Source organism: Pollachius pollachius, assembly GCF_949987615.1.
Source record: "Pollachius pollachius genome assembly, chromosome: 8".
NCBI lineage: Eukaryota > Metazoa > Chordata > Actinopteri > Gadiformes > Gadidae > Pollachius > Pollachius pollachius.
In genome coordinates this window covers 23,527,505-23,554,522 of record NC_136941.1, presented here as the reverse complement: position 1 = coordinate 23,554,522, position 27,018 = coordinate 23,527,505, and the positions used below count along the sequence as shown (strand labels likewise).

The following is a 27,018-nucleotide window of genomic DNA, read 5'->3' as shown; positions in this document are numbered from 1 at the left end:
TCTGAAGCTCTCCCCCGTAAGGAGGAACACAAGAAGATATACATGCATACACTAGTGCTTGGGAACCAAGGTCAAGTAAAAACACACAGAACCACACACATCTCAAACGCACACACCTCATCACGAGGAGATACAGCATAAGACTGTATCACTCTGAGACTCTTCACCTTCTTCCGAAGCAGACCTTCCACGGAGGCGAAGCTCCGGACGAACCATCAGCGCTGATTAGGGACTTAGACATATTCGATTTCTCACGCTTATGACTGTATAACCGTTGCCACTTTACTTAATAAATCCAAGGTCCTCGTGCCGATAGACTTTATTACCTCTCCGTCTCATTTCATCTGGTCCAGTAACTAGACAGACCGTTTTTCCCAACAAATTGGTGACCCCGACGTGATTTTTTCTGAATTGGACCGCAACTGGGAAACGAGAGACGGAGAGCGGCACGGCCTCGGGACCCCGGAGAACCGGACCGATTCCTGCAGTCTCACCTCGCGATCGCCCAACAAAAGGTAGGCAGAACCTGTTGATAAAATCCAAACTCTGCATAGTTATATAGGAACCACATTAGGAGATGAGACTGTGAGAACGGTTCGCTACGGGATATCTCGTGGGGACTAATAGGACTGCACCCCAGCATTTCCCCGTAAAACCCGATTGACCCCGAATGCGTGACACATCGAATATCGGCTCGTTGCATGGTGAAAGAATACCCTCGAGACCATAGGGCCTATAAGAATCGGTCAGTGATACAAGACTACCGATGGCCAGAATAATATATGCCTGAGCCATTGAGTGGACTCAGAGGGATGCCTGGGCCGGGTTCGGAACCCAGATGGAATATATGCCTGAGCCATTGAGTGGACTCAGAGGGATGCCTGGGCCGGGTTCGGAACCCAGATGGAATATATGCCTGAGCCATTGAGTGGACTCAGAGGGATGCCTGGGCCGGGTTCGGAACCCAGATGGAATAATCTGTGTATTAAATAATTCTATGTGGTGAGAAGTTTAGAGTCCTTTATCAGGGTTAAAGTCCCTTTGCAAAGGAAACAGCGTGTGTATGCGCGAGTGAACGAGAGGCAGTGTGTGTATGCGCGAGAATAAGAGAGAGAGAGACGGAGTGGCTGTGTGTGTGTGTGTGTGTGTGTGTAAGAGGCCCAGAGAGAGAGAAAGAAAGAGAGCGAGCGTATTTTTGGGCCGGCTAAAATATGGAAATATGTGTGCAACGCTTGCTTGCTTTGCTATGCTTAACGCTATTCTGCTGTGTCTGATGATTGTGGGTGCGGGACACAGAATGAGAAGTCTGTCGATATGTTTGTGGGTGCGTCTGCGAGAAAGAGGGAATCTGTGAGTGAATCAGTGGGTGTGTATGCGTGATAATCTGTGAGTGAATCAGTGGGTGTGTATGCGTGATCCGCTCTATCTTTGTCCGTTAAAACGGGTAAATGTAGGAATAGATAGATTGATAATAATGAATAAATGTCTCTCTGACGTATTGCGTTGCTCTATGGCGTAACCAGCGGAAATAGATAAATTGACAATGATAAATAACCTTTTTTACTGTGTCGCTTCAATTTACTGTTTGAACCGTTAAAACTAGACCTAGACAAGTTGACAAGGATAAATGATATCTCTTTTACTGTGTTTCTTTGAATTACTGCCGGACCTGTCGCATAGATAAACCACAATACTAAACAACATCTCTTTGCCGCGTTGGTTGACGGTTTAGTCTGATTGACGCAGATTAATCAATAAAGATAGATAACGATTATTGGCTATAAAGAATATCTGGATGTATTGAATAACGTCTATAGGCCCTGTTGTTGTTTTTTGCTTCCCTCCCCCCTGTTTTTTCCTCCTTTTTCTCGTTCTCCTCCTCCAAGAGTGACAAAAGTTACCCCCTAGTCTCTCATCCGCTCTTGTGTGTTAGACAGGCCACACAGAGTTATAGCATCAGGGCCGCCATTTTTTGAGTTCTCTCGCTCAGTCCGAAGCCACACCTCCCCCTCCGCCAAAAGTTTAGCCACTCCAACCTTACCCTTCCCCAACTAGACTGCCCCCTACTGGACCACTCAAACCTTACCCTTCCCCAACTAGACTGCCCCCTACTGGACCACTCCAACCTTACCCTTCCCCAACTAGACTGCCCCCTACTGGACCACTCCAACCTTACCCTTCCCCAGCCATAGCGCCCCCTACTGGACCACTCCAACCTTACCCTTCCCCAACTAGACTGCCCCCTGCTGGACCACTCCAACCTTACCCTTCCCAGCCACAGCGCCCCCACTGGACAACTCCAACTCTACCCTTCCCCAACTAGACTGCCCCCTGCTGGACCACTCCAACTCTTACCCTTCCCCAACCACAGCGCCCCCCACTGGACAACTCCAACCTTACCCTTCCCCAACCACAGCGCCCCCCCCACTGGACCACTCCAACCTTACCCTTCCCCAACCACAGCTCCCCCCACTGGACAACTCCAACCTTACCCTTCCCCAACTACCGCGCCCCCTACTGGACCACTCCAACCTTACCCTTCCCCAACTACAGCGCCCCCTGCCGGACCACTCCAACCTTACCCTTCCCCAGCCACAGCGCCCCCCTGCCGGAACACTCCAACCTTACCCTTCCCCAACCACCGCGCCCCCCTACCGGACCACTCCAACCTTACCCTTCCCCAACCACCGTGCCCCCCACTGGACAACTCCAACTCTACCCTTCCCCAACTACCGCGCCCCCTACTGGACCACTCCAACCTTACCCTTCCCAAGCCACAGCGCCCCCCACTGGACAACTCCAACTCTACCCGTCCCAAACTACAGCGCCCCCCACTGGACAACATCAATACCAATCCAACCCCGACTCTCGATCACCCCCTGCTAGAAAAATTATCCCGGTGAATAATAAAGATAAAAAGACAAACCTCCCCGCACCCGGCCTCCAGTGCAAAGGCGTCCACGACCCCGACCACCCCCACACCAGACACTCGGGAATACTCCCGGAGTATCCCTCGGCCCAGAGGGCTGAACTCACTGCCATAGTCGTAGCCCTCGAAGCCGCGAAGGGCCTACGCCTCGACCTTTACACCGACAGCAACTACGTGTACGAGCTCTGCCACCTGAATGCTAGCCAAGCAGAAAGGCGGGGTATGCTGACCTCTACAGGGGCGCACCTGAAGCACAGGGACCTCGTCGTCCGCCTACTCCTCGCCATCCAGCTACCAGAGTCTGTGGCCATCCTCAAGTGCCAGGGCCACACAAAAGGAGACTCCCTGATCACCCGCGGTAACAACGCCGCCGATGCCGCCGCCAAGAAGGCGGGGGGCTACGCACCGCCACTGGTCCTTTCCCTGATGGACCCCCTGGACGGGGAGCCATACCCGAGGAGCATGAGCGACTTCCTGATATACCTTGGCGAAATGCAAGAACACGCCGGTCCTTATGAGAAGAGCTGCTGGATCGCACGAGGATGCACTCAGGACGAGCTCCCCTACACACTCCCAACCTACGCCTCCGAAGAGACACTCCCAGCCCCCGCCGACGACTGTGTCCCCGCCGAGCCGGACATCTACCCGTGAGTGCGAGTGGCCTCTCCAGATGCACGGCCCCGGCGTCCTGTTTCCATCACCGTCGGCTGACACCCCACCGCAACACCCCTTCCCTCTTCTTCCCCCCCCCCCCGCCTGTGACGTGCTAGTAACCTCTCCAGGTGGGCTGCCCCATTCCCGTCCCCGCCAACGGCATCACCCCCCTCCCACCTGAAGCACCCACGACGCCCGGACCAGGGATCTGCGTTCCGGTACCAGGGGCTGCGGCCCGCTCCCTTACGGCTTGAGGGCACCCCTGGCTGTATTCGCTTCTGTACGCTTCACTGTTTTTAGCCGCTCCCATATCTATGCCCGCGTCTACGCAACCGACGCCGGGAACGTAAATGTTGTTGTTTATATCGCTGTCCCACTAGATGGAGCTCGGGGATTCACACGGGCGAGATTCCAGGGGCCTTGATTGCCCGTTTATCAGACGAGGTCCTGAGCGCAGTTGAATAAAAGGGTCTAATGCTCAGGTGGCGCCTTGCGACCACCTGCCCATGATGACGCTCAGGACTATTCCATGGTTTCAGTTGTTCCCGTGCCCCGGGCCTACCCTGGATGCCCCATGCGTGTGATTGTTTGTTGTAACACGACCAGTCAACTCCTCCTCACATCCTTAGTGTGTGGTCCTCTAGGGATGGGTTGAGGGGGATTGCCATTCGCTATCTGCCTCATATCTTCGCTATTATTTAGGGACACGTTTCGTGGTTACATTTCTTTCCTGTGATCGTTAGTGTATTTGTGTGATTGTTGCATTTATATTGTTATTGTTTAATAATGTTATGATGGTAGTCCCGCGCTGGAGTCCTATCCCTCGTACCCCTAATGAGTAAAAGTCGTCTTGCGACGACTTGAGGGGGATATGTTGGGGCAAAATAACCTGCTGAGCACATCACATGTACATTATAAATATAGCTAACTCCTACCCTAGCTTAATGAGCACATCACATGGCAGTCACCTTATAATATAGTCAACTTTTAACACATAACACATGCATGAGAATATAGTCAGGTCAGGGCCAGAGCCAGGGCCCCATATTTCCTCCCGGCAGATGGTAGACACTCAGACAATGCACCAGTCATCCTCAAGGACGGGAGGACCACAACAGGTGATGCTCTGAAGCTCTCCCCCGTAAGGAGGAACACAAGAAGATATACATGCATACACTAGTGCTTGGGAACCAAGGTCAAGTAAAAACACACAGAACCACACACATCTCAAACGCACACACCTCATCACGAGGAGATACAGCATAAGACTGTATCACTCTGAGACTCTTCACCTTCTTCCGAAGCAGACCTTCCACGGAGGCGAAGCTCCGGACGAACCATCAGCGCTGATTAGGGACTTAGACATATTCGATTTCTCACGCTTATGACTGTATAACCGTTGCCACTTTACTTAATAAATCCAAGGTCCTCGTGCCGATAGACTTTATTACCTCTCCGTCTCATTTCATCTGGTCCAGTAACTAGACAGACCGTTTTTCCCAACAGTTTCAATTCACGACATTGATTCACGTCTTTCGGATTACTCCGCAAGTAGTCCAGTAACTTGTCAACCCCATCGTTTTCGGTTGCTAAGCCACGTCAACGTCTTTGGCGGACTATTTCTCCGAGATCACGTCACAACAATGGCTGCCCATTTCATTGATAGACTAAAGTGAACTTGCAGCAAGCACTAAGAGGCAAACTTAACACCCACTCTAACATTTGCATTACGAAACATTATAACTTAGAATTATAAACATCACCTGACAAATTCTCGCTCATGTTCAACCATCGCAAGCAGTTCTAATAACTGATTCATCTGACACAGCAAAGAAACGCAAAGAAGTCCCTGCGGGCATCCACACTTGTTAGGAAGTCTAGTCTCACGAACGATCTGTTTTTCCGGTTAATGTCATAGCCTACGAACGTTTCCTGAACACTCTTATTTTGGAAGTAGGGAAGGTTTACGTAAAGACACGTAAAGAGCTTCCCAACCTCCGAGTTGTTTTGAAAGCGGCATTATTACTACGACACATCATATTTCACCTTTAACGCAGCTTCTCTTGGGATTTTTGAGGTATCTCAAAAAATAAAAATAAAACAGCTGAATTGTTTCCGTCCATGACTGTCTTACCCTTAGAATAGCACAGGGCAGGGGCCGTGTTTAACCCCACACACACTTTAGTAGTGCGCAAGTGTGAGTTAAAAAAAATGATAGAAAAAATTATAAAATACTCGAACGTCACCTCCCAGGCTCCCTACACTGTGGTTGATTATAACGGTTTGTAAAAAAACACACACACACACACACACACACACACACACACACACACACACACACACACACACACACACACACACAGAGACTTACATTGACAGAACATGTGAACATAAAGTGCCTTGAAAAAGTGTACATACCCTTGAACTCTTTCACATTATGCCACCTTACAACCACAAACTTAAATGTTTTTTTATTGAGATTTTACGTGATCGACCTGTAGTGAGTGTAACATAACTCACCTACAGTATTTTGTTATGTGTTGTTCTTTACACTGTGTTAGGCATGTCGTTAACTGTCTCTGTGTTTCAGGGATCGCTGTCCCTTTAAGGATTACGAGCTTCTCATGACGCGGAGCCCGAAGCGGCATATGTTCACTTGCAGCACGTTTTGATTCCTGTTTTCTAAAACTAAATAAACGAGTCACACAACTGTGTGCTCAACGTGCGAAATTGTATCCTTCATTTAATGCAATTTCCACAGACCAACACAAAGTAGCACATAATTGTAAAGTGGAACGGAAATGATAGTTTTCAAAATTGTCAGCAAATAAAAATCGGAAAAATGTGGTGTGCATTTGTATTCAGTGTGTCAATACTTTGTAGAGCCACCTTTCGCTGCAATTACAGCTGCAAATCTTTTGTGGTATGTCTACCAGCTTTGCACATCTAGACACATCAAGACACTTCCATCTGATCTATCCATCTTCCCATCAACTCTGACCAGCTTCCTGGCCCCTGCTGAAGAAAAGCATTCCCACAGCATGATGGTGCCACGACCATGTTTCAAAGTGGGGATGGTGTTTTCAGGGTGATGAGCAATGTTAGTTTTCCGCCACTCGCTTGCACCAAAGCATCTTCTTCCTCATGTTTGCGGTGTCCCCTACATGACTTGTCACAAACTGCAAACGGGATTTCTTATGCATTTCTTTCAACAAGGGCTTTCTTCTTGCCATTCTTCCATAAAGGCCAGATATGTAGAGTGCACCACTTAGTTGTCCTGTGGACAGATTGTTCCACCTGAGCTGTGGATTTCTGCAGCTCCGCCAGGGTGACCTTGGGCCTCTTGGACGCTTCTCTGACCAGTGCTCTCCTTGTCGCTCTGTCAGTTTTTGGGTGGACGGCCATGTCTTGGATGATGGATTGAACGGTGCTCCTTGAGATGGGATATTATATTAGGACATTTACTCTGCTTTAAACTTCTCCAGAACTTCATCCCTGGCCTGTCTGTTGATTTCCTTGGTCTTCATGATGCTGTTGTTCCATAGTGTTCTCTAACAAACCACTGAGGCCGTCACAGAACAGGTGTATTTATACTGAGAGTAAATTACACACAGGTGGACTCTATTTACTAATTAAAAAAGACTAAAAGACTAAATTAGGTGACTTCTGAAGGCAATTGATTGCACTGGATTGCATTAAGGGTTATCAGAGTACAGAGGGCTGAATACAAATATACACCACACTTTTCAGATTTATATTCGCTTACAATTTTGAAAACCGTCTATCATTTTCGTACCACCTCACAGTTATGGGCTACTTTGTGTTGGTCTATCACATAAAATCTCAAGAAAATGCATTAATTACATAACACGGGTGTAGCCTTATTACTGACATCATGTATGCTATTATATTACAGTAGCATAGCACGGCAAACCATTCTACAATGGTAACATGCTTCTGATTGTCGTGTTGTTATGGTGAGGAAGCATCCCACAGGGGGTATCTTCATAGAAACAGCAGTGCAAGTACCAGGCTTAACGGGCCAATTAACATCAGCAAAGAATAGGTATAGCTCCATCAAATATTTAACAAACAGACTAAGCCACATACTGTCATGCATTTGTTTAACCATTTACAGACTTTTGAGAGCAAAGAAAGGCGCAGTAAATGATCCTTGGGACTTGTGAATGACCACCGTGGCCGTGCGATAGTAGAGAAATGGGCGGTGCGAAGAGGCTCGACCCCACGAGACCAGAGCCAATGTTGTCATGTTTTCAAGAGTAGCGTTGCGGTGCAGGTCTGCAGACGGTGTGCACAGACTGGACAACAAGATTTAGAGGCATTGGAGAATCAAGGAGCCCGCTTCGTCAAGTCGTTTGCATTGTGGATTTCAGAAATCTTCACTCACAATGAGTAAAGTACAAGGTGGAATGAAATGCGTAAAATATCTCTTATTCGTATTCAACTTCATATTCTGGGTAAGTCTCTCCAGAAACGGCAATTATAATCTTTCATGGAAACACAATGTTGCATTGATAAAATGAACCGTCTCTTTGTTCCTCAGTGGTAACCCTTTTGCTCGTACAAAGAAACCGTTTTGCCGATTTTGAAAAGACCAACTATCTCGATTTTTTTTTCCCGTGCACATTTATTTATAAAGAATACATACAACTAAACAAATGTAGTGGTTTTATTCAATTAGGATACATCTACCTCAGTCATGATTAAATGTGCTTTAAATTCAGATGTAAATGCTCAAGGTGTCGACTCCTTTTGTACTAACGTTACAATGTGAATTTAACCCCTTGCTCAACGTTGGTTTACATGGTTGTGTTACGAGACATGCATGACACGGATCTGCTGTTTGTCTTCAAATTCTCATCAAAGCTAATGAAAGTCTTCATGTGCCATCGTCCGATGTGGTCCCATCTCGTCATTTGTACTGTAACACCAACCTGCCTAATGGACTACAGTTGGAAATTAGCCCCTGGGCTACAATCTCGCACATTTATGTGTGCTGCTGTACATGTTTATTAATGTGCATTGTCCTGAAATAAATAAATAAATCTCAATGGGACCGGTCCCATCCCATCTCAATGGGACCGGTCAGATCCCATCTCAATGGGACGCTGCAGGGAAAGGCAATACGAGGCTGTTGGGATGTGTCTGAGGTGTCCACAGACTGGGTTCATCTATTTGGGGCCAGTTTCTTTTTTTGTGAAGAATACATTTGAATTGGATCTGGGACTTTTACCATTGCACATGGAAAGAAAAGCAAGAAATAACCAAATAAGTGGATAAGACACTTAGCATATAATATATCAACTTAAAGGGCCAGTGTGTAGAAATGGAATATAACATTTACAAGCATGTTAGAATTTTTGAATAACCCCATTAAAATATGAATCGTTGAGTTTTCACTATCTTAGTTCAAGCCTTTAATATCTACGAAGGGGGTGGGTCTTATAGGTCCATGTGGGGCCTCTGCCCCGGAGGCCACCATGTTGTACAGTAGCCCAGAACGAACAAACTGCTCTAGAGAGAAGGCGTTCTTAGGATCTGTTTTGGGCTAAAGGTGTAGGGGCGGGGCGTGTTGTTACCATGGCTACAACACATGTGTCATCTTTTTAGTAGCGTCGTTGTGATTGAGCGTTATAATGAGCGATGATGTACATGAAATGCACCACACATGTGGCGTTATACTATGTAACTAATGGGCTTAACCCTCCGTGGCATGTAGAAGCCTAACCTCCTCTCGGACGCTGACAGCAGCCACGCAGATGGAGGTGCACACACACACACACACACACACACACACACACACACACACACACACACACACACACACACACACACACACACACACACACACACACACACACACACACACACACACACACACACACACACACGGCGTTTCACTAAAAGGCTCCTATAAGCCTTACCCTATCTCGGACAAGGTCACCAACCTCTACGTAGACGTTGAAATAGTGCAGCGAATGGCAGTTTGCGGATGAGGGAGATTATGATAAGTGGGTGTGTGTTCTTCAATATATCCATATATTGGAAACGTTTGTTTTTGAGGTAGTTTCCCTGTGCGATAACTAAGAGTAGGTCGCACTCTCTTTCGAATGAAGTTGATATCCAAAACGAAACAACTGCAAAACATATTTTTATTAAAAGCAACTTAGCCACGTAGCGCAGTGCGAGTAAACATCAGCCTGTAGAGCATTGAGGTGAATCATCAATACGTTGAACCGATGGCGATAATTATAGGTCCATGATTGTGGTTTACCATCATGAATGTGATAAGAGCTCTGTGTTTCAGAACCGTAGAAGGCTGATATCTAGTATCTAGGACTGATGAGACTTCTAAATGCAAAAAGCGCCAAATAGTTCTAGACAATTAACCTATTTTAATGTATGCCTACACTATAATCCTCTCTCTATTTTAACAGCTTCACATCCTCCCCACAATGTAGATGTCAATAATCAAATCAGGTAATATTTAAACAAGACACAGAGTTGCTTGTGTTCTCATCATGCAGAAGAATGCAGTTGCAATTTGCAACCTCCCCTAGTGGCCACCCCAACTTAACACAACGGGGCTTTAAAGTATAATATGTAACATTGCCTAAAATATTGAGGCATGTTGTCTTACAAGTAAGGGTAAGTATAAGTATGTAACTTATTTTTTCATTGTTGAGTGTTTAATCATCTATACAATTCCAGAAATTACATTCTCTGTCAAGCAGACAAGAAAAGCCACGGTATTGTTTAAAAACTGAAGTGATGCATCACAAGTTTTCACTGTTTGACTCGATAACCAAAAAGATAAATTAACAAATCCAGCCTTGTGGCTTGGTAACCAGGTCTTATGGCTTGGTAAACATGCCTTGTGGCTTGGTAACCAGGCCCTGTGGCTTGGTAGCCAGGTCTTATGGCTTGGTAAACATGCCTTGTGGCTTGGTTACCAGGCCTTGTGGCTTGGTAACCATGCCTTGTGGCTTGGTAAACATGCCTCGTGGCTTGGTAACCAGGCCTTGTGGCTTGGTAACCAGGTCTTATGGCTTGGTAAACATGCCTTGTGGCTTGGTAAACATGCCTTGTGGCTTGGTAAACATGCCTTGTGGCTTGGTAACCAGGCCTTGTGGCTTGGTAACCAGGCCTTGTGGCTTGGTAACCACGTCTTGTGGCTTGGTAACCACGCCTTGTGGCTTGGTAACCAGGTCTTATGGCTTGGTATCCAGGTCTTGTGGCTTGGTAACCAGGCCTTGTGGCTTGGTAACAGCAGCCTACACTCATTTTTGGGCAGTAAGGGCGGCCCTATGAGGCCATCAGGAAGTGTCTGTGAGGGCTCTAGGAAACCCAATACTCATTTGGTTGGTGATTGTTGCAGTCTGTTGTTGTTCAATACTCCAAGGGTAATGCAGCTGAACACTAAAGGGACGTTCAGAGGAGGGTCTGTGATGCCTTCTGTATTGGCTCTCTGGGGTTGGTTCCGCACCGCGAGGTGTTGAATGAACCATGCCAGCCATAACCTGTGATGAATGACCCACCTGTGTTTGTTGTTTGCATATTTATGGTCATGCATTTTGTCTCCCAATGGCAATTTATCATTTGAAGGCATAAACGGATACAGAGATTTGCCTCATTGAACTGCAAAGAGGAATCAAGTTGTATTAATAAAACATTGTAAGCCAAACAGCATTGTTATGATTACATAACGAGTAGTTTTCACTACTGGTCCCTTTGAGTAATTATTCATACAAAATGGAGACATTTAAACAAAAGTGAATCTAAAAAGAACAGTGATTCCAAAATGATCTGCCTTCGTTGAATGTGGTTCTGACAGCATCACACAGTCACCAAGGCGCTTATTCATTTGATGTGACCCCTCACAGCAGAATACCAAGAATATCTGACACATCTACGTCTGTTTAAAATAGGTGGGGAAAATAGGAAGCCACATAATCATCATTATTTTCTAATACTGTTTGTCAATATAAACACATTTTCAGTGATTTCCACCCAAATCTTTCAACCAATTGTCCTCCAAACCTGTGCTCTGATGCTGTCTGCTGTCCCCAGCTGTCCGGCTCCATGGTTCTGGCCGTGGGGGTATGGCTAAGGTGTGACCCGGACACCGACCTGCTTCTAGCCGGTGCTGGAGCCCCAGACAGCTTCTTCATAGGTACCCCCACCACCAACACATACCCACTTCACATTCACAAAGGTACCCCCACCACCAACACATACCCACCTCACCTTCATAGTTACCCCCACCACCAACACATACCCACCTCACCTTCACATAGGAAAATATTGTATTGTATTTCATTTATATTATACTTTTATAATATAACATAATTAGGATATATAATATAATATTTATTATATATTATGTTGTGTTGTGTGTATTAGGTGTCACTGTATTCAACCTAGCAATCAGAAAAGTATATAAACCATGTTATATATATATATATAGTCTTACACAACATAACGTAAATTATTATTTTCTAACCTATCCTGGTCCAATGCATCATATATATATATATATATATATATATAATCTTTATATGATCTCTCTCTCTCTCTCTCTCTCTCTCTCTCTCTCTCTCTATATATATATATGATCTTTATATGATCTCTATATATATATGATTAAAGCTTACACAACATAATTGATCATTTTCTAACTATATATATATGTGTATATATATAGTTAATCAATTATGTTGTGTAAGCTTTGATCATCGTTTAGTGTAGTCTGATGGGAAAACAGAGAAGAATATTCCTCTCATAGTCCTGGAGTACTGTTATAAACCTTAAGCTTAACCATGGTGCAGCTGTTTGGGTAAAGTCACGTTATTCCACAGTTTCAACAACACTATTAAATCAAAGTGAATACAATGAAACCTACTGGGTGAGAAATGCAATACTTATGAATTCTACATTAGGCACAGTGTACACTACAAACCAGCGCCCCAACACAAGTTCCTTTTAAAATCTCACAAGATGTTGTATTCCAGGCGCCTGTGAGGCATTCCGTTGTGAGCGCCTCACACAATAGGCCCTCTCTAGTCCCGGGGGTCCGTAGGACGACGACACTAGAATGAAGCCTATTCTTGTTGTGTATCCCTTTTGCAGCGTGACCTAACATGGTGACTTCATTTGAAGAGCTTCCTCATCGTTCTTTCACAGATCACAGCCCCCCCTTCCACCCTCGTGTGTAGTATTATTAGAAGGCGTAGGACCACGTATGGTTGTGTCAGTCCTCCATCCTACACTCTTCCCTGGGTCATGTGTTGTGATACTAGGAATGTGAATAACTCCATTCTATCATGGTTGAATAATCAGTGGGAGATATGAACAAATAATCAAATGTTCAATGTGTGCCCACATTCACAAAGGCAGCCATGGATCATCGTCAATCAATCACTTAATATCTTAAATGCACCCCCTCCATGTAGAATAAAAAGGATTGCATATTTGATTGAGTTGACTTGTATGAGGTCACTGGCCCTTTAAGGGGAATTGAGTTGACCTGTATGCCGTCAATTGGCCTTTAAGGGGAATTGAGTTGACCTATATGAGGTCACTGGCCATTTAAGGGGAATTTAGTTGACCTGTATTAGGTCACAGGCTCTTTTAGGGGAATTGAGTTGACCTGTATGTGGTCACTGGCCATTTAAGGGGAATTGAGTTGACCTGTATTAGGTCACAGGCCATTTAAGAGGAATTTAGTTTACCTGTATGAGGTCACTGGCCCTTTAAGGGGAATTGAGTTGACCTGTATGAGGTCACTGGCCATTTAAGGGGAATTGAGTTGACCTGAATTAGGTCACTGGCCCTTTAAGGGGAATTGAGTTAACCTGTATGCAGTCACTGGCCATTTAAGGGGAATTTATTTTACCTGTATTAGTTCACAGGCCCTTTAACAGGAATTTAGGTTACCTGTATTAGGTCACTGGTCGATTAAGAGGAATTTAGTTTACCTGTATTAGGTGACTGGCCCTTTAAGGGGAATTGAGTTGACCTGTAATAGGTCACTGGTCCTTTAAGAGGAATTGAGTTTACCTGTATTAGGTTACTGGTCATTTAAGAGGAATTGAGTGGACCTGTATGAGGTCACTGGCACTTTAAGGGGAACTGAGTGGACCTGTATTAGATCACTGGTCCTTTAAGAGGAATTGAGTTTACTAGTATTAGGTCACTGGCCCTTAAAGGCGAATTTAGTTTCCGTCTCTGATTAGAACTGTCAATATATGGTGGGTTGTTTACCTTGGAGCTAAGAAACTTTCTGCTGTTTCGGGGAAGTTGTGTGTAAATGACAGACGATGTTTTGATGTAGGTTTGGGCTTTTTCGCTACTGCTACTTATCCTGATGACCGTTAATGTAAATCCGTACTGATCATTCTTTCTCCGCTAGTCAGGTTGTTAGACATGCTCGCTAACAAGCTAGGCTGGCTATATAATCCCATGGTTCTCTGTAACATTAGAACACTGAACTAAATCATCTTATATGGTACACTGCTCATGACTTTTGAGATTGTATTGCCCAGGGTTATGAGCCAACTGGTTTCCGAGCTATCTGGTTCCCAAACACGTGGGCGTGTTTGGGAACCGTTTCCCGGATCATCCAGATGACGCACATCTGAGCAGTCGTCTCAATTCCACAAATGTACTACCTGCATTTAGTATGCTTCATCTCATTGTCCCTGTTGTAAATAGGCATGTCTTGCAGAGTACCACATTCAAGTATTGTACAACCCTAGTGTTGATCTAAATGAATGTCTCCTTACTTAAAAAAGAATGCATAGAGTTGGATTAGATCATTCAGCAGTGGATTCCCCAACCATGGTTTACTGATTGATGAAACACCGTGAACAAATAATCTGTTACATCAGTATTCGGGGAAAAAATCTTTGTTTGGGCTGGTTTAAGACAATTGGTTACCTTTGTGCATTGCAAACCTCAATCCAATTGCTATCCAATTACTGCTAGTCTGATTCAAATGTCGATAACACTCATAGACGACACAAGAATATTTATCTATAGTGAATAGTTTATGTAAACTAAACGATGGTAACATTATATTTGGTCAAATTGTTATGGCACAAATCAATGTCTCCGGATGGTACAAGTTTCTTGCGCAACTTGGCCACCTTAGGCGGGGAACTGCGCCACATGCTGATGCTACTCCTCCAAAGACGCCAAAGATCACTTATGTTAACTTTAAGAAAAACCAAACCAAGATGAGTATTGGCGTGAATACGTTTTTTCTCACCTGTGAAAATCCAGGGAATTTCCTTTGTAGAACAATGTCCTTAGAATACTTTCCTCAACCGGGCGGCAATGATATTGGACTGATCTCATCCAGCCCATGGCATTATTGTTTTTGTTTATTATTGGTGTTGTAGAGGTTAACGTGGAAGCATACTTCATGAATAAGAATTGTCTACAAGTTAAAGCCCAGAGCGAGGACTGAGTGTTTCAGCCTGTAATCCAGTAACGTTAACTCTGGTCCAAACCTGATGTTCTGACAACATCTGGCCATCTGGCCTATATGTAAGACTTTCATGGACAAATACCATGTACGTTATTGACATTAGGGTTTTAATTGAATCAGACTAGCCGTTATTGGACTATATGAGGTTTGCAAAGCATAAAGGTAACCAGTTGCCTTAAAGCAGCCTACGCCAAGATGTTAATTAATTAATTATTCATGGTGGTTGATCAGTGTACCACGGTTACGTACGGAATCCACTGAGGCCTAACAATCAGTACTTTCACATGCACAGCTTTATCCGATTAAAGCCATAGTTAGACTGTGCTCCTCAATTGGACAACTGCAATTGTCCGATTATACACGGCGGTGAGAAAATCAATTCATTGGCCGAAGAATTTTATACCCACAGACTTCTCGTCGTATGCGGAGCAGCTCCTCCGGCGGCGGAGTCCGCATACGGCAACGATTCCTTTCACCTCCATGTCGCGGTTCAATCTGGACTTCAGAGAGTCAAAGCCAAAGTTCCTTTCACCCAATTCCTTCTCCACCATGGCGGAGATAACCCCCACTACGAGTCTTTACTTGTTGTCGAAGTACCAGAGACTGGGAGAACCTGACTCAGTCTTTAAAATTCATAATCTCAGAGAATATCCCTGTCAGTTCGGCTGCGGCGCAATGAATGAATAAAGATCGTAAACACGTCAGGAGAAAAAAACATTTGGAAAGATGTGCCCGAAGTTGTTACTTTATAACCTTGTTGATGACCAACATTTAGAAAAACATGTTCTTTTAAATCAGCCTTGGGTGAAATCGAAGTGTTACACCTTTCAGACGTTCCCTCCAGGGCCGATGTTCTCTCGGGGGCAACACCCTTCACTTCTACTGGCAGTGGGTCTGCTTATAGCTCGGAATATGGTCGGGATGAAGCGGCCACTGCTTCTTGACAGGCTGGGTACTTTACTCCTAGTTCCACAAACTTTACACTACTCGTTTGCGCAGACACAACCGGACTCGTTCATTCACTTAACTGACGCTACTACCGCTCGCTCTCCTTGCTCGTCCACTCACTCGCTGACGTCACTCACAAACACACTGCCATTCTCCGACGACAATCACAACACGACCCTAACCCTAACCCTAACCTTCTACTTCTGGCTCACGGCACCCGGAAGCAAATCTTTTTTTCGTAGGAAGGTAGGGGTAAGAACCGCCTTTTTCGCCACTCATTGGTAAGAAGGGCTCTCCTTTAGATCGTATTTCGATTAGTCCTAGCTTTTCGGGGGAGTTAACGCTAAACCTAACCCTAACCTTAACCAATCGGAGGAGAGCCTTTCTAACCAATCAGAGACGAATCAGAGGCAGAAAAGGCGGTACTTAACCTTACCATCCTACAAAAAAAAGATTTGCCCCCCGGAAAAGATCTTAGGCATGTGCAGAACGCAAAGTCCAATTGCGTAGTGCCTCTGACACCCGCCCTCCGAGTTGCACTTGTGACGTCATTTCCGGTCTCGGAGCACTTATAGCGTTACCGTTCGACTTTGTGATTGTGTCATGAAATTGGCTAGTCGTTGTTTACTGTTAGCTACGTTAGCCTCTTTAGCAAACCAGCTCAAAAACAAACAAACAACACAACTATACATTATATTGCACGCCCAGCAAGATCGTACAATGCATACATTGGTGACTGTAATAAAGCAATGTAAAAGTGTGTAAGAGCATTTCAAATCGACATTAAAATGACCAACGAGGCACAAATACAAAGAAAAGAATTCTCTTCACGGGCGCAGCCACCTTTGTTGAGAGCATCGTGACTGAACTCGGTATACTCTCAGAAATCCGAGAGGGCCCGACCAAAAGGGGGCGTGGCTCCGTGAAATGCCTTAAGAAAGCTGGGAGAGTTCTCCACTTGCAACTCAGAAGGCTGGTGTCAGAGGCATCTGGATCACACCATTAATTCGACTAACTATCAAATAATCGAAGGGTCTTAATTCGACTATGAGTAACCCCATTCGATTCAATTTTAGTCAGACTAAAGTGTATACATGCATGTTAATAATCCAATCATAGATAGACTAACCCAATAATTCGATTTTCTTGAGTGTTATATAAACACACTGAATTATAGTATTGTATTAGAGAGTTGAACTAGATGCATTATTTGTTGACAGTAAGGAGAACTTAGATCGTCACTAGGGTTGTACGTTACTTTAATGTGGTACTCTGCAACACATGCCTATTTACAACAGGGACAATGAGATGAAACACACAAAATATGGGGAGTACGTTTGTGGAATTGCGACAAATGTGCAGACGTGAACTCTGCTTCATCTGGATGATCTGCCTGGTGAAGTTAGGGAACCAGATGGCTCGGAAACCAGTGGGCTCATAACACCGGCGTTCTACCGCTCAATACCTTACATCTGCAGAAGCCCCGACCTATGTTTCACATGTCTTACCTCATAGTGTGTGTGTGTGTATACACCCTAGCAGCGAGGCCAGTGGGAGTGATGTTTCACATGTCTTACCTCATAGTGTGTGTGTGTAAACACTCTAGCCACGAGGCCAGTGGGAGTGATGTGTGGCCAGCAGGGCCAGGAGCGGCCCTCCCTATGGGTCATTCCTGTTTCCATTCTGTCACCTCTGTGCCCACATGATTCAAGCCGTAAACAGAGCTCCCTGTCGTGTGTGTGTGTGTGTGTGTGTGTGTGTGTGTGTGTGTGTGTCCAACTGGAAATAATGATAAAATGTATATATACAATTTCCAGAAGATGGAGTACTCCACAAGAAGAGGCATCTTCCTCCGCAAGTGAAGTAACGGAAAACTGATATGTAAAGACCTATCTTTACATATCAGTTTTAAAGTAGACGCATATCTTTCAGAGATGGTTTCTGAACCTAATATATTTGATAGAGAATTATATTATATCGAACAACTTTCAGTTCTGTTTTGACATTTGCCAGTGAGGAATATGAGGTGCATTGTCTTTCTTTCCTTGAAGCTGTGGTCCATGTAGCAGGAAAACAAGCGTACACGTTTCCCAGTGTGTATTAATTACATTCCCACTGCAGTTCCTGCCCATGTCAGTGATTAGGCTCCCTACTGCTCTCCCGAGAGCCGCCTGGTGTACAGTTACAGCGTGAGCACTCTGGTAGTGAGGGCTGGGAGCCCAGGGGAGTGTTTACTTATAAAGCTTATCAGGACTAGCATCAGGCTGCACAGTATCTTAGCTCACAAAAGTGAGCTAAGAGCTAAGATAAGATAACGGTTTTCCCAACCATCCAGGGTTTGTATATTGTAATCCACAATACAAAAACAATAGTTTTGACCAAGAATTGCATGTTGCTGCCCTCTTCAGGTTGGTTCTAAATGACCCCACTATGGCAATGCAATTGTAAAATGTATGTTTGTTAATCTGTGTAGTAAAAATAACAAGTATACATTGAATCATGCCCCCTGTGTGTGTGTTTGTGTGTGTGTGTGTGTGTGTGTGTGTGTGTGTGTGTGTGTGTGTGTGTGTGTGTGTGTTTGTGTGTGTGTGTGTGTCCAACTGGACACACACAACTCAAACTTAGCTACTCATGTTATGTCAAATTGATCCAAATTATAAAAATATAGCATGCTTCAATAGAAAGATCCTGATCCATGTCTCTGGAATCTTGTCTCCACAGCGGTCTACATCTTGATTTGTGCAGGTGGGCTGATGATGGTGGTGGGCTTCTTTGGCTGTTTTGGTGCTGTGCGAGAATCTCAGTGTCTTCTGGCATCGGTGGGTCCATATGAGTTTCACGGCCACTGTCGCATGGCACCCCACGCATTGGTGTTATAAGCAATATGTGTAGAATCTTCAAGCCTGGGTCAAAAGTCCAGTGTCATTTAATTTAGTAACATCTGAAGGAACAGTGTATAATTGCAAAAAAAAAGAGTCATTGTGTTTTGGTGACTTTAGAAGGAGCCCTTTATATCTCAACAGGGAGCAAAGTTGCACCGCCCTGTTTCTACACTATCCAAGAACGGAAAAACGGCTCTAGGGAGGACATGGTTTTCATCATAATCACAATCCTACTAGTAACTTCCTATTCAACCTAAAGTTTTAGAGACTGAAAATCTAAATAGAATCTATTAATATATATCATGAAAACTCACCACGGGCACATGTAAGGTGATAACATCATTTTAGAAGAACTAAAGCAGGCGTGATAAGCTGCCAGTAGATGCCTTTTAAACCAGTGTTTTTTATTCCACAGTTCTTTGCTTGTCTTTTGATAATCTTTGGAGCCGAGGTTGCTGCTGGGGTGTTTGGTTTCTTAAACCAGGAGCAGGTAGGCCTTAACAAAAAAAAAACCTCTATGCAATATTCATAACACACATCATGTCCTATGAATAGCTTATTGACTCTTATGTATTCCCTTCTATATTAGATTATTGAGGAAGTTCAAAAGTTCTACAGCACTTCAGTTGCCGAAACCGCAGACCCCAACTACAATGGCACCACAGTAGCTTCTATCTACCACAGCGTTGTAAGTAGAATACCGTGCATCATCTCCATTTAATTCCCAAAATGTTTATGGCAGAAAGAGGATGCTACTTTAATCTTTCCTGTAGCTGCATTGCTGTGGAGGGTCCACCCCAGACCCAGCCCTGTGCCCAGATACTGAAGAGAAAACCAAGGTAGGGTCCTCTTTTGAAACAAAGCATAGCTAATGCTTCTGACAGTCTTTAACACGACCAAACCTGTTCCTGTAAACATGTATTTGTTAAACTAGCCTTAGTGCATAGGGAGTAATGGAGCAGGCGCACAATTTGGTTATGTGCATTATGAAATATAAAACATTAACCTGTGAAATGTGGGTCTGTTTGACAGAATTGGCAGTTTCTCCAGAAATGACGTCCAACTGTGAACTGTTTCATGTTCCCACAGGACTGTTTGACTGCAATAACAGACTTCTTCAATGAGAAGCTCTATATAGTGGGCTTCGTTGGGATTGGAGTTGCAGGAGTCATGGTGAGGTCTCTTCCACGAGTCATGAACACACACGCTTAGACTATCGTCTGCTTGCTCTGAATGGACTCCTTTCCCCAGCGATGACACTATTTCATGTCTATGGAGTGTTTTTAAACATGCCAATGTAACATACAATGTAAAAGCATCCCTCTGGTTTCTTCCAGGTGCTTGGCATGATCTTCAGTATGGTTCTGTGTTGTGCGATCAGGAACAGCCGGGAGATCATCTAGGACTACTCATTCGGCAGTACTCAAACTCCTACCAGCCGTTCCAACATACATCTTAATGTACAGCTAATACTTAGCCTGTCCACAGATTGGAGACTGTGTTTCCCGTCTTTTAAGCTTTGAAGGAATGAACCCATTACAATTGGAAGGACCTTCCTTGTTTGCAAAAAAAATCTATCAGCACTAAAATTAACAAGAAATCTTTTTTTTTTACACACTTGCCAAATATAAATGGCTATTTTGTTTGTTTATAGCCAGTTTAACAGAAATGCAATAGAGTATAACTGTAAATAACGATAAGCATCCTGGTTTAAGGCAACTTCAGTGCATTAAAATTATTTATTTGATCAATGTAAAGTGATATAAAACTTAAATGTGTATGAGTTAGATGTAGGCTTCAATGTTTTAAGGATTGTTTCATAAAATTCATGATGTGCCTAGAGTTACACCATCGTTAAACATTTACCCTCCCTATTCCAATGTAAGCATGGATTAAAAGTAGTTGCTCATCTCCTAGTTTAATGAAGCATTTGCCTTGACAGAACAATGTGATCTTCATCAGCCCAAAGGATTAGGAGATGCAAAACACTGCTATAATGTTGTTCACGGTCCACAGTAATAATCCCATGTTACAATGTTTTCACATGCTCTTTTTAAGCAATATCATGTGAAGTGTCACAGAGCTGTTTGTAGTGTGCTAAATATTTAGGCTGTACATTGGTTAGTGTGCAAATGAGATGATTTAACGCACATGCATTCTTAACTTAACTAAGAAATACATGTGGTGCTTATGACAATTGGTTTTGTCCGCATGTAGATAGGAGTCATCTGCTCAAGTCATAGGTTCAGAATCCCATTCATGTAGAGAGAGCACTGTGCTTTATTTACATAGCTAGCTAGAGATCCACATACGACACACGTAGAAAACATTTTGTTGGAACATAATACAGATTGTCTTATTGAAATATTGAAAAATCAACTGACCATTTTAATAAAACAAACTAAAAGATGAATGTATGAATGTTTGAGGCTTAAGCTACGGGCTATGGTCTCACCACCATTTTGAGTTTACATGGAAAAATTATGTGTTGAACTGTATCTCAAGTATTGGCAAAACAAACAGTACATGTAACAATTCAGGTACAGACTAGACAGTTGTCTGGATGGTCCAATGGAAAAAACACTCTAAAATGTATCAAAAATATATCTGTCAAAGCAAATAGTTGAGCCATTCATTTTAAGTTATTCTTTAAAAAATAAATATCAATAACAGCCGTTCTGCTTTAACAAGTATTTCAGTCAGATATAAATATGACCACACAGTACTGCTGTCAAGCTTTTTTTGACCAAAAAAAAAAATGAATCGGTCCTGTAGTCCACGTTTAGATCTTCTTTCCCTCACAGAGGGAAACCCAAGACGTACACAAGATGCATACAGAACACGGCATTCTGGAGTTGTACAAGAACAAACCAAACTATACTGCCATTGGTCACTGGCTGGATCAGGGAAACGTGAAGTGCATCAAAGTGCGTAACCCCGTATCCCCTCCAGTTTTTTTCTGGCACACTCATTCGGTGTATAGCTGCCCATCCATGGTCAAACAGACTTCCTCTCATCTTGGGGGAGGGGGGGAATGCATAGTCGACCTGCTTGACGGGGGACACTTCAACGCAGGCTCCTTATGTGGACATGAGACTGAGAGGAGAGTTCTCTAGGATGTACTCTCCCACTCCCAGGAAGTACATGACCTGTGCAATACCGAAGAGAGGGGCGATGACCAGCGCCCGGCAGCCTGCACCCTTCAGGAAGGCCGAGGGTCCTTCCTTCTGCAGGATCTTCCTGGAAACACACAGGCGGGAAGGAGAAAGGAAGCTGGGATGAGTTGAGAATTGAGCTAAGTAAGCCCTTGACAAAAAAGGTACCACAGGAGGAGATTATTACTAACACTCGAGCCATCTTACCGTATACAGTCCACCACGCCCGTGTACGTCTCCTCACTGCCCGCTTTGCTCAGGGACTGCAGTCTTGTCTTCACAACTGGGGAGAAAAAAACAGACCAAAAAATAATTAACCCTGGAAGAAAAACACGAGGAGCCCCACAGACTAGTGCGCCGTGCGTCTCCGTCCGTTTGTACTGTCCACGGGGAGAGGGCTCACCGTCGCAAGGGTTCACCGCAACGGCGGCCACGGAGCCGGCCACGGCGCCGGCCAGGAAGGCCCAGTAGAAAGGGGGGGGCTGCTCTAAGCTGGGCTTCCCCAGACGGTTCAGGTGGGCGAACAACGGGAAGTACACCACGGAGAACGGAACATCTCTGGAAAGAAAATACAGGAAAATAATTATTTGGGATAATCGGGTCAGAAAAATGTATATATTTTACTTTTTGCTAATTCAAATCAACAATAAGTATTTTGGCCGATCATGTTTATCCAAAGGACCACTGACAGTGTGCATTATACTTATTTATAGTCCTAGAGAGGGGGGTTGACTCAAAAAAAAGGCATACCTATGCAAACTAACACCATTGGTTATGGAAGGGGGCAGATAGCACATCAGCTTGAGCCTAGAGGAGAAGTGGCTCACCTCATGATGGTGGCCCCCAGGCCTCGGTACAGGCCCTGGATGCCCTGGGTGTGGATCAGCTCCCGGGCGATCTGCATGGCCGACACGGGCCGCGGCGAGGCGGCCACATTGTAGGAGCGGGTCAGTATGGGGCTGGGGACAACCAGCTTCACCGAGCTCATGACGCCCGGGCTCCGCTGGGCGGCTTGAGAAATACAAGTTAAAAAGGTTAAGTAATGCATTCCATTTAATGGTGCAAATGGTTAAAAGGGGTAACGTTTAATGAGGTATGCCAAAGGAGTGACAAAGAGGACACAGAACATGATGTAGAGTTGATCCCTTATATAGTCACAACTGTAGGCCAACACATATTATGTTTAGCTGTACGAGTGCGTCCATCATCTTGAGATGTTCAGTAAATACAACCGATGTGCCTGGAGATCTCATTTGCTACAACAGAGAGGAACACACGTCGGGCCCCGGCAACGGGCAATCTGCACGTGGCCGCGACCGAACAAGACGTACCATGTCTGCTTTAGAGACGACCAAACAGGACATACCTAGTCTCCCAGCGTCCTGCAGCTGGATCTTCAGCATCTCCATGGGGGTGGTGATGACCACCTGGCACATGCCCGCCCCACAGCCGGCCAGCATCTCCCTGAACACCGTCAGCCCCTTACTGCCCAGACACAACAGGGAATGAGTGAGGGAACGAAGGAGAGCGCGAGGGTCAGAGAGGGCCCCAGAGTCGTCCGTTCTTACCCGTCTTTGCTGAGGTGATGGCGGAAGAAGTCGTTGGCAGCGAGCTTTATGGCCTTCTCAGGGGTGACCAGGGTGAGATTGACGGCAGCACCTGAGGAGAAGAACATTGGGAGTGAGCAACGACATTGCGATCGTGTGTCCACATGACAAGAAAAGAAACGCATTCAGAACCAGGGTCGACTAACAGTAGGTTTAATTTACTCAACCGATAGAATCTGATTGACATAATGAAATCCAGAAAGAGATGCGCAAGGACGGAGGATTGAAAAGGGGTGAGGTGCAGAGGTGGATAAGGAACATGTTAGAATGGATAGAAGGAAGGACGTACTGTGCCGTAAGGACAACTAGAGCAGAGAGAAAACTGACCCACTTGTTCTACAATATAGAACAATTACATTTATGCAATGAACGATGGGTTAGGGGGTTAATAAGTGGAGGAGAACAATATTAGAATGGATTGACTAAAGAGATAATGGCGTAGGAAAGGAGCCACGTCCTTCATGCACTCAGACTGGGGGGAAGGGGGCTCATGGCCAATCGTTAAAGGCAAGACTCTTTGAGTCTGGTTGCCATGGAGGTTTTTAAAAACACCTCCCCTCCCTCCTCTTAAGTCTTTAAGGGCACAGCTATTGCTCAACAAACAGGCTACACACAAACCAAAAGGTTTTTACGAGATAGACATGGAAAGAGAAGACATACAATCATAAGACATTAAAACAAAGACCTGTGCCTAGTTATGTTCATGAATAAGAGCAGTGTAGTAAGAACCATTAAAGGATTTGCCTCCAGCGTGGCTGCGCCATATCGGCTAGCCTTCAAAATCCCAGGGGTCTGCAATATGAAAAACACAGATGCAAACACACGGCATTCCTCATACAGTTGGAGAACTCTCGCTAAAAGGTCCCTTCAATAGACAGTTCTTATCTTAAAGGGATGGCCAACAGTTAGCTCGGCAAATGTCCCCGTCCCTTTCACAAACAAAACCAGGGCTATGCCCGTTCGCACTCGACGCCCGTTTAGGACAGTGCTTACTACTAAAGTGAGAGCACAACACTTTCCTTACTTTATTTACATTTCACAGCAGTCTATCACATTGATACCACTGCCAAGCAGTAGACATAATGTTGAATCAGAATTAAACCAGAGTATGTTATATTAATGTTCGGGTACTTTTCAATCATTTTCATAAGGACAGCTTAAATCTCTGGAAGTGACTGAGCTACGTTCTAAAGGGGGAACATGTCTTACCTCTGTACATGCCAAAGTACCCCTCCGACCTAACCGTCTTCACAAGGCAGTCAACCCTAAAGAGGAAAGGAAAAAAAAAAGTTTACAAGACTCAACAATGAAAGTAAGTGCATGGGAAATGTAAGGGAAAGCTATACGATAAGGGATGTTCAACTAAGAAAAACTGGATTCCGGGGCTTAAATTTACATTTAGGGCATTTAGCAGACGCTTTTATCCACTTAAATATGTAATGCACACAAATAAGACTTGGTTAAGTTTGAGAAGAGAGAAGGCGAATGTGCTTTCTAACACGGTCATGTTTCGAAACACTTCAAGGGTGACTTTCAAAGACCAACTGGGCGTAGCTCTCTACAGAAACACATAAGAGTACAGTCGCCGTACTGGAGCGGGATGCCATGCTGGAGCCAAAATGGAGGCTGCTGGAATTGCGCAGCATAAAACGACCCTGGCCTCCACATTCCACTGGGATTAGAGATCCTCAGTGAGAGAGCTGAACAAAAGGGTTGCAGCATTCAAACCAACAAAGACTTCAAGCCAACTCATGCAAATACACCAAGGTAGCTGCCGGGGTGGAATACGTCGCTGTTAATACAAGCCCCAACACCGGAATGAAAGCTAACGTTGGCATCATGTTGTGTTCAACATGATGAGACCTGAGTATAGAGCGCTACACATCAGAGTCAAGCCAGGTACATTTAAATTGGCAAACTATAATAACCGTCACAACAGCAACTGCCAATAGCCCTCCAGGTAATACCAATTGTTCAAGATAGACAGCTGGCACCGGCCTGTTCTGCCATCAGCAAATACAGAGCTACAGTCCTGAGGGTCTACAGGGGGAACTTACATGCTTTTGTAGACCTGTTGACCTGGTCTCTGGTTTTGTAGCCTGGTTTTAGCCAGGTCAATAGGGAAGACACAAGTCACCCCAACAATGCCAGCAATTCCACCATTAATGAGCTTGGCTGGCAGGCTACAAGGGAAGAAAAGGTTTATATTAGTTTGAGTCCCATATCACACACACACACACTAGTTCAATTTCAATAGCTGGCAGGAAATTAATTATTAAAATATTTTAAAACAACATACCTGATTGGTTGCTGAGACATGTTGCTTTTGTGATGATCAAAGAAAAAAATATATGTAATGTGCAAAGAGTCTTCTAGAGTCGATATGAGACGAGTCCTAAAAAAGAGAATTGCAATTATCAGTTTAAGCAGGCAAACTTCTAGGTATTGCACTCACAAGACAGTAGTAGCTCAGATATATAACTGAATGGAGAGCTTGTCGCGCTACGTCATAGGTCACATGACGCTCCTTCAGCTGCTCGAGGTGCCTCTAAAAGGGGGCGTGTCTAGCTCTCAGCACACAGGAATTTTTTGTCTCTTCCGGTAAACTGATCTTCGATCTAAAAGCTGAGCAACACAAAGCTTTGTAAAACATTGTAAACGGAAAACCTTTCTGCCATGTAATAGCCCTTACTGTTGGATATAATACGCCAACTATCAGATATGATGCATTGTAGTTCAACGAACCGTGTGAATTTTAGAAAAATGAATAAACATCTAATAGTAAAACCACAATAATTTGAACTTCAAAGTAAACTAATCGTTATATATTTTTGGCCCATGGTAACGTTCTAGCCCCTCTATCGGACAGCAGGAAGAACGATAGCGCCAAGGCGAGCGTGTCACCATTAACATGTCTTACACATTGAAATGGCAAAGATAAAGGATCACTGCAGTAAATCGTGGAATAGTTGTAATGCAGCTATTCATCAACTTAACAAAGTTTCTTACCGTGTATAATTTCTTATTGAATCCAACTGCAGGGTATCCTGTGACCGGCTGTAGTGGTATGCTCCGGGGATTGGGTTCAAATATAAAGAGGGGGCCGGCTAGTGGAAAATTCCATTCGTCGGTAGGTGGGCGGGACTAAGGGTAGGGGGGCGGAACTGAGTTACTTTATCTAGCTGTTCATTCGTTGGTAGGTGGGCGGGACAAGTCGTGGCGATGCAGATATCACAGATGCCTCTGACACCAGCCTTCCGAGTTGCATGTGGGGAAATCGCCCAGCTTTCTTGTGGCATTTCACGGAGGGAAGCCCCCTTTCGGTTGGGCC

At 44.6% G+C, this 27,018-nt stretch overlaps 2 protein-coding genes across 3 annotated transcripts; one reads left to right on the top strand and one right to left on the bottom strand.

Annotated features, from left to right (window-relative positions):
• Positions 1–7,992: 7,992 nt before the first annotated feature.
• On the top strand, positions 7,993–20,350 carry tspan2a (tetraspanin 2a; the record flags this gene model as incomplete). The annotated part of the gene is made up of 8 exons (XM_079741513.1): positions 7,993–8,061; positions 11,675–11,777; positions 18,765–18,862; positions 19,341–19,415; positions 19,515–19,613; positions 19,699–19,764; positions 20,015–20,098; positions 20,263–20,350. The coding sequence occupies 8 exons, from the start codon at positions 7,993–7,995 to the stop codon at positions 20,326–20,328; spliced, it is 660 nt and encodes a 219-aa protein (XP_079597639.1). The 3' UTR covers positions 20,329–20,350.
• Positions 20,351–20,719: 369 nt separating this feature from the next.
• slc25a55a (solute carrier family 25 member 55a) lies at positions 20,720–26,782 on the bottom strand. 2 transcript variants are annotated; one of them, XM_079740788.1, is made up of 10 exons: positions 26,697–26,782; positions 25,987–26,082; positions 25,745–25,870; positions 24,897–24,952; positions 23,649–23,739; positions 23,447–23,565; positions 22,908–23,091; positions 22,484–22,638; positions 22,288–22,363; positions 20,720–22,165 (listed from the first exon to the last, which is right to left on the bottom strand). In XM_079740788.1, the coding sequence occupies exons 2-10, from the start codon at positions 26,004–26,006 to the stop codon at positions 22,006–22,008; spliced, it is 987 nt and encodes a 328-aa protein (XP_079596914.1). In that variant the 5' UTR covers positions 26,007–26,082; positions 26,697–26,782; the 3' UTR covers positions 20,720–22,005. The 2 variants fall into 2 exon arrangements, with proteins under 2 accessions (XP_079596914.1, XP_079596915.1); XM_079740789.1 differs by lacking the exons at positions 25,987–26,082; positions 26,697–26,782 and having other exon boundaries at positions 20,722–22,165; positions 23,649–24,479; positions 25,745–25,827.
• Between the last annotated feature and the right edge of the window lie 236 nt (positions 26,783–27,018).

Coding starts and splice junctions, on each gene's coding strand:
- slc25a55a (XM_079740788.1), bottom strand. CDS start 26,006: ATGTCTCAGCAACCAATCAG. Junction 24,953..25,744: donor CAACAGGTCTACAAAAGCAT/GTAAGTTCCCCC, acceptor TTTCCTCTTTAG/GGTTGACTGCCTTGTGAAGA. Junction 23,092..23,446: donor GCAGGACGCTGGGAGACTAG/GTATGTCCTGTT, acceptor GTATTTCTCAAG/CCGCCCAGCGGAGCCCGGGC.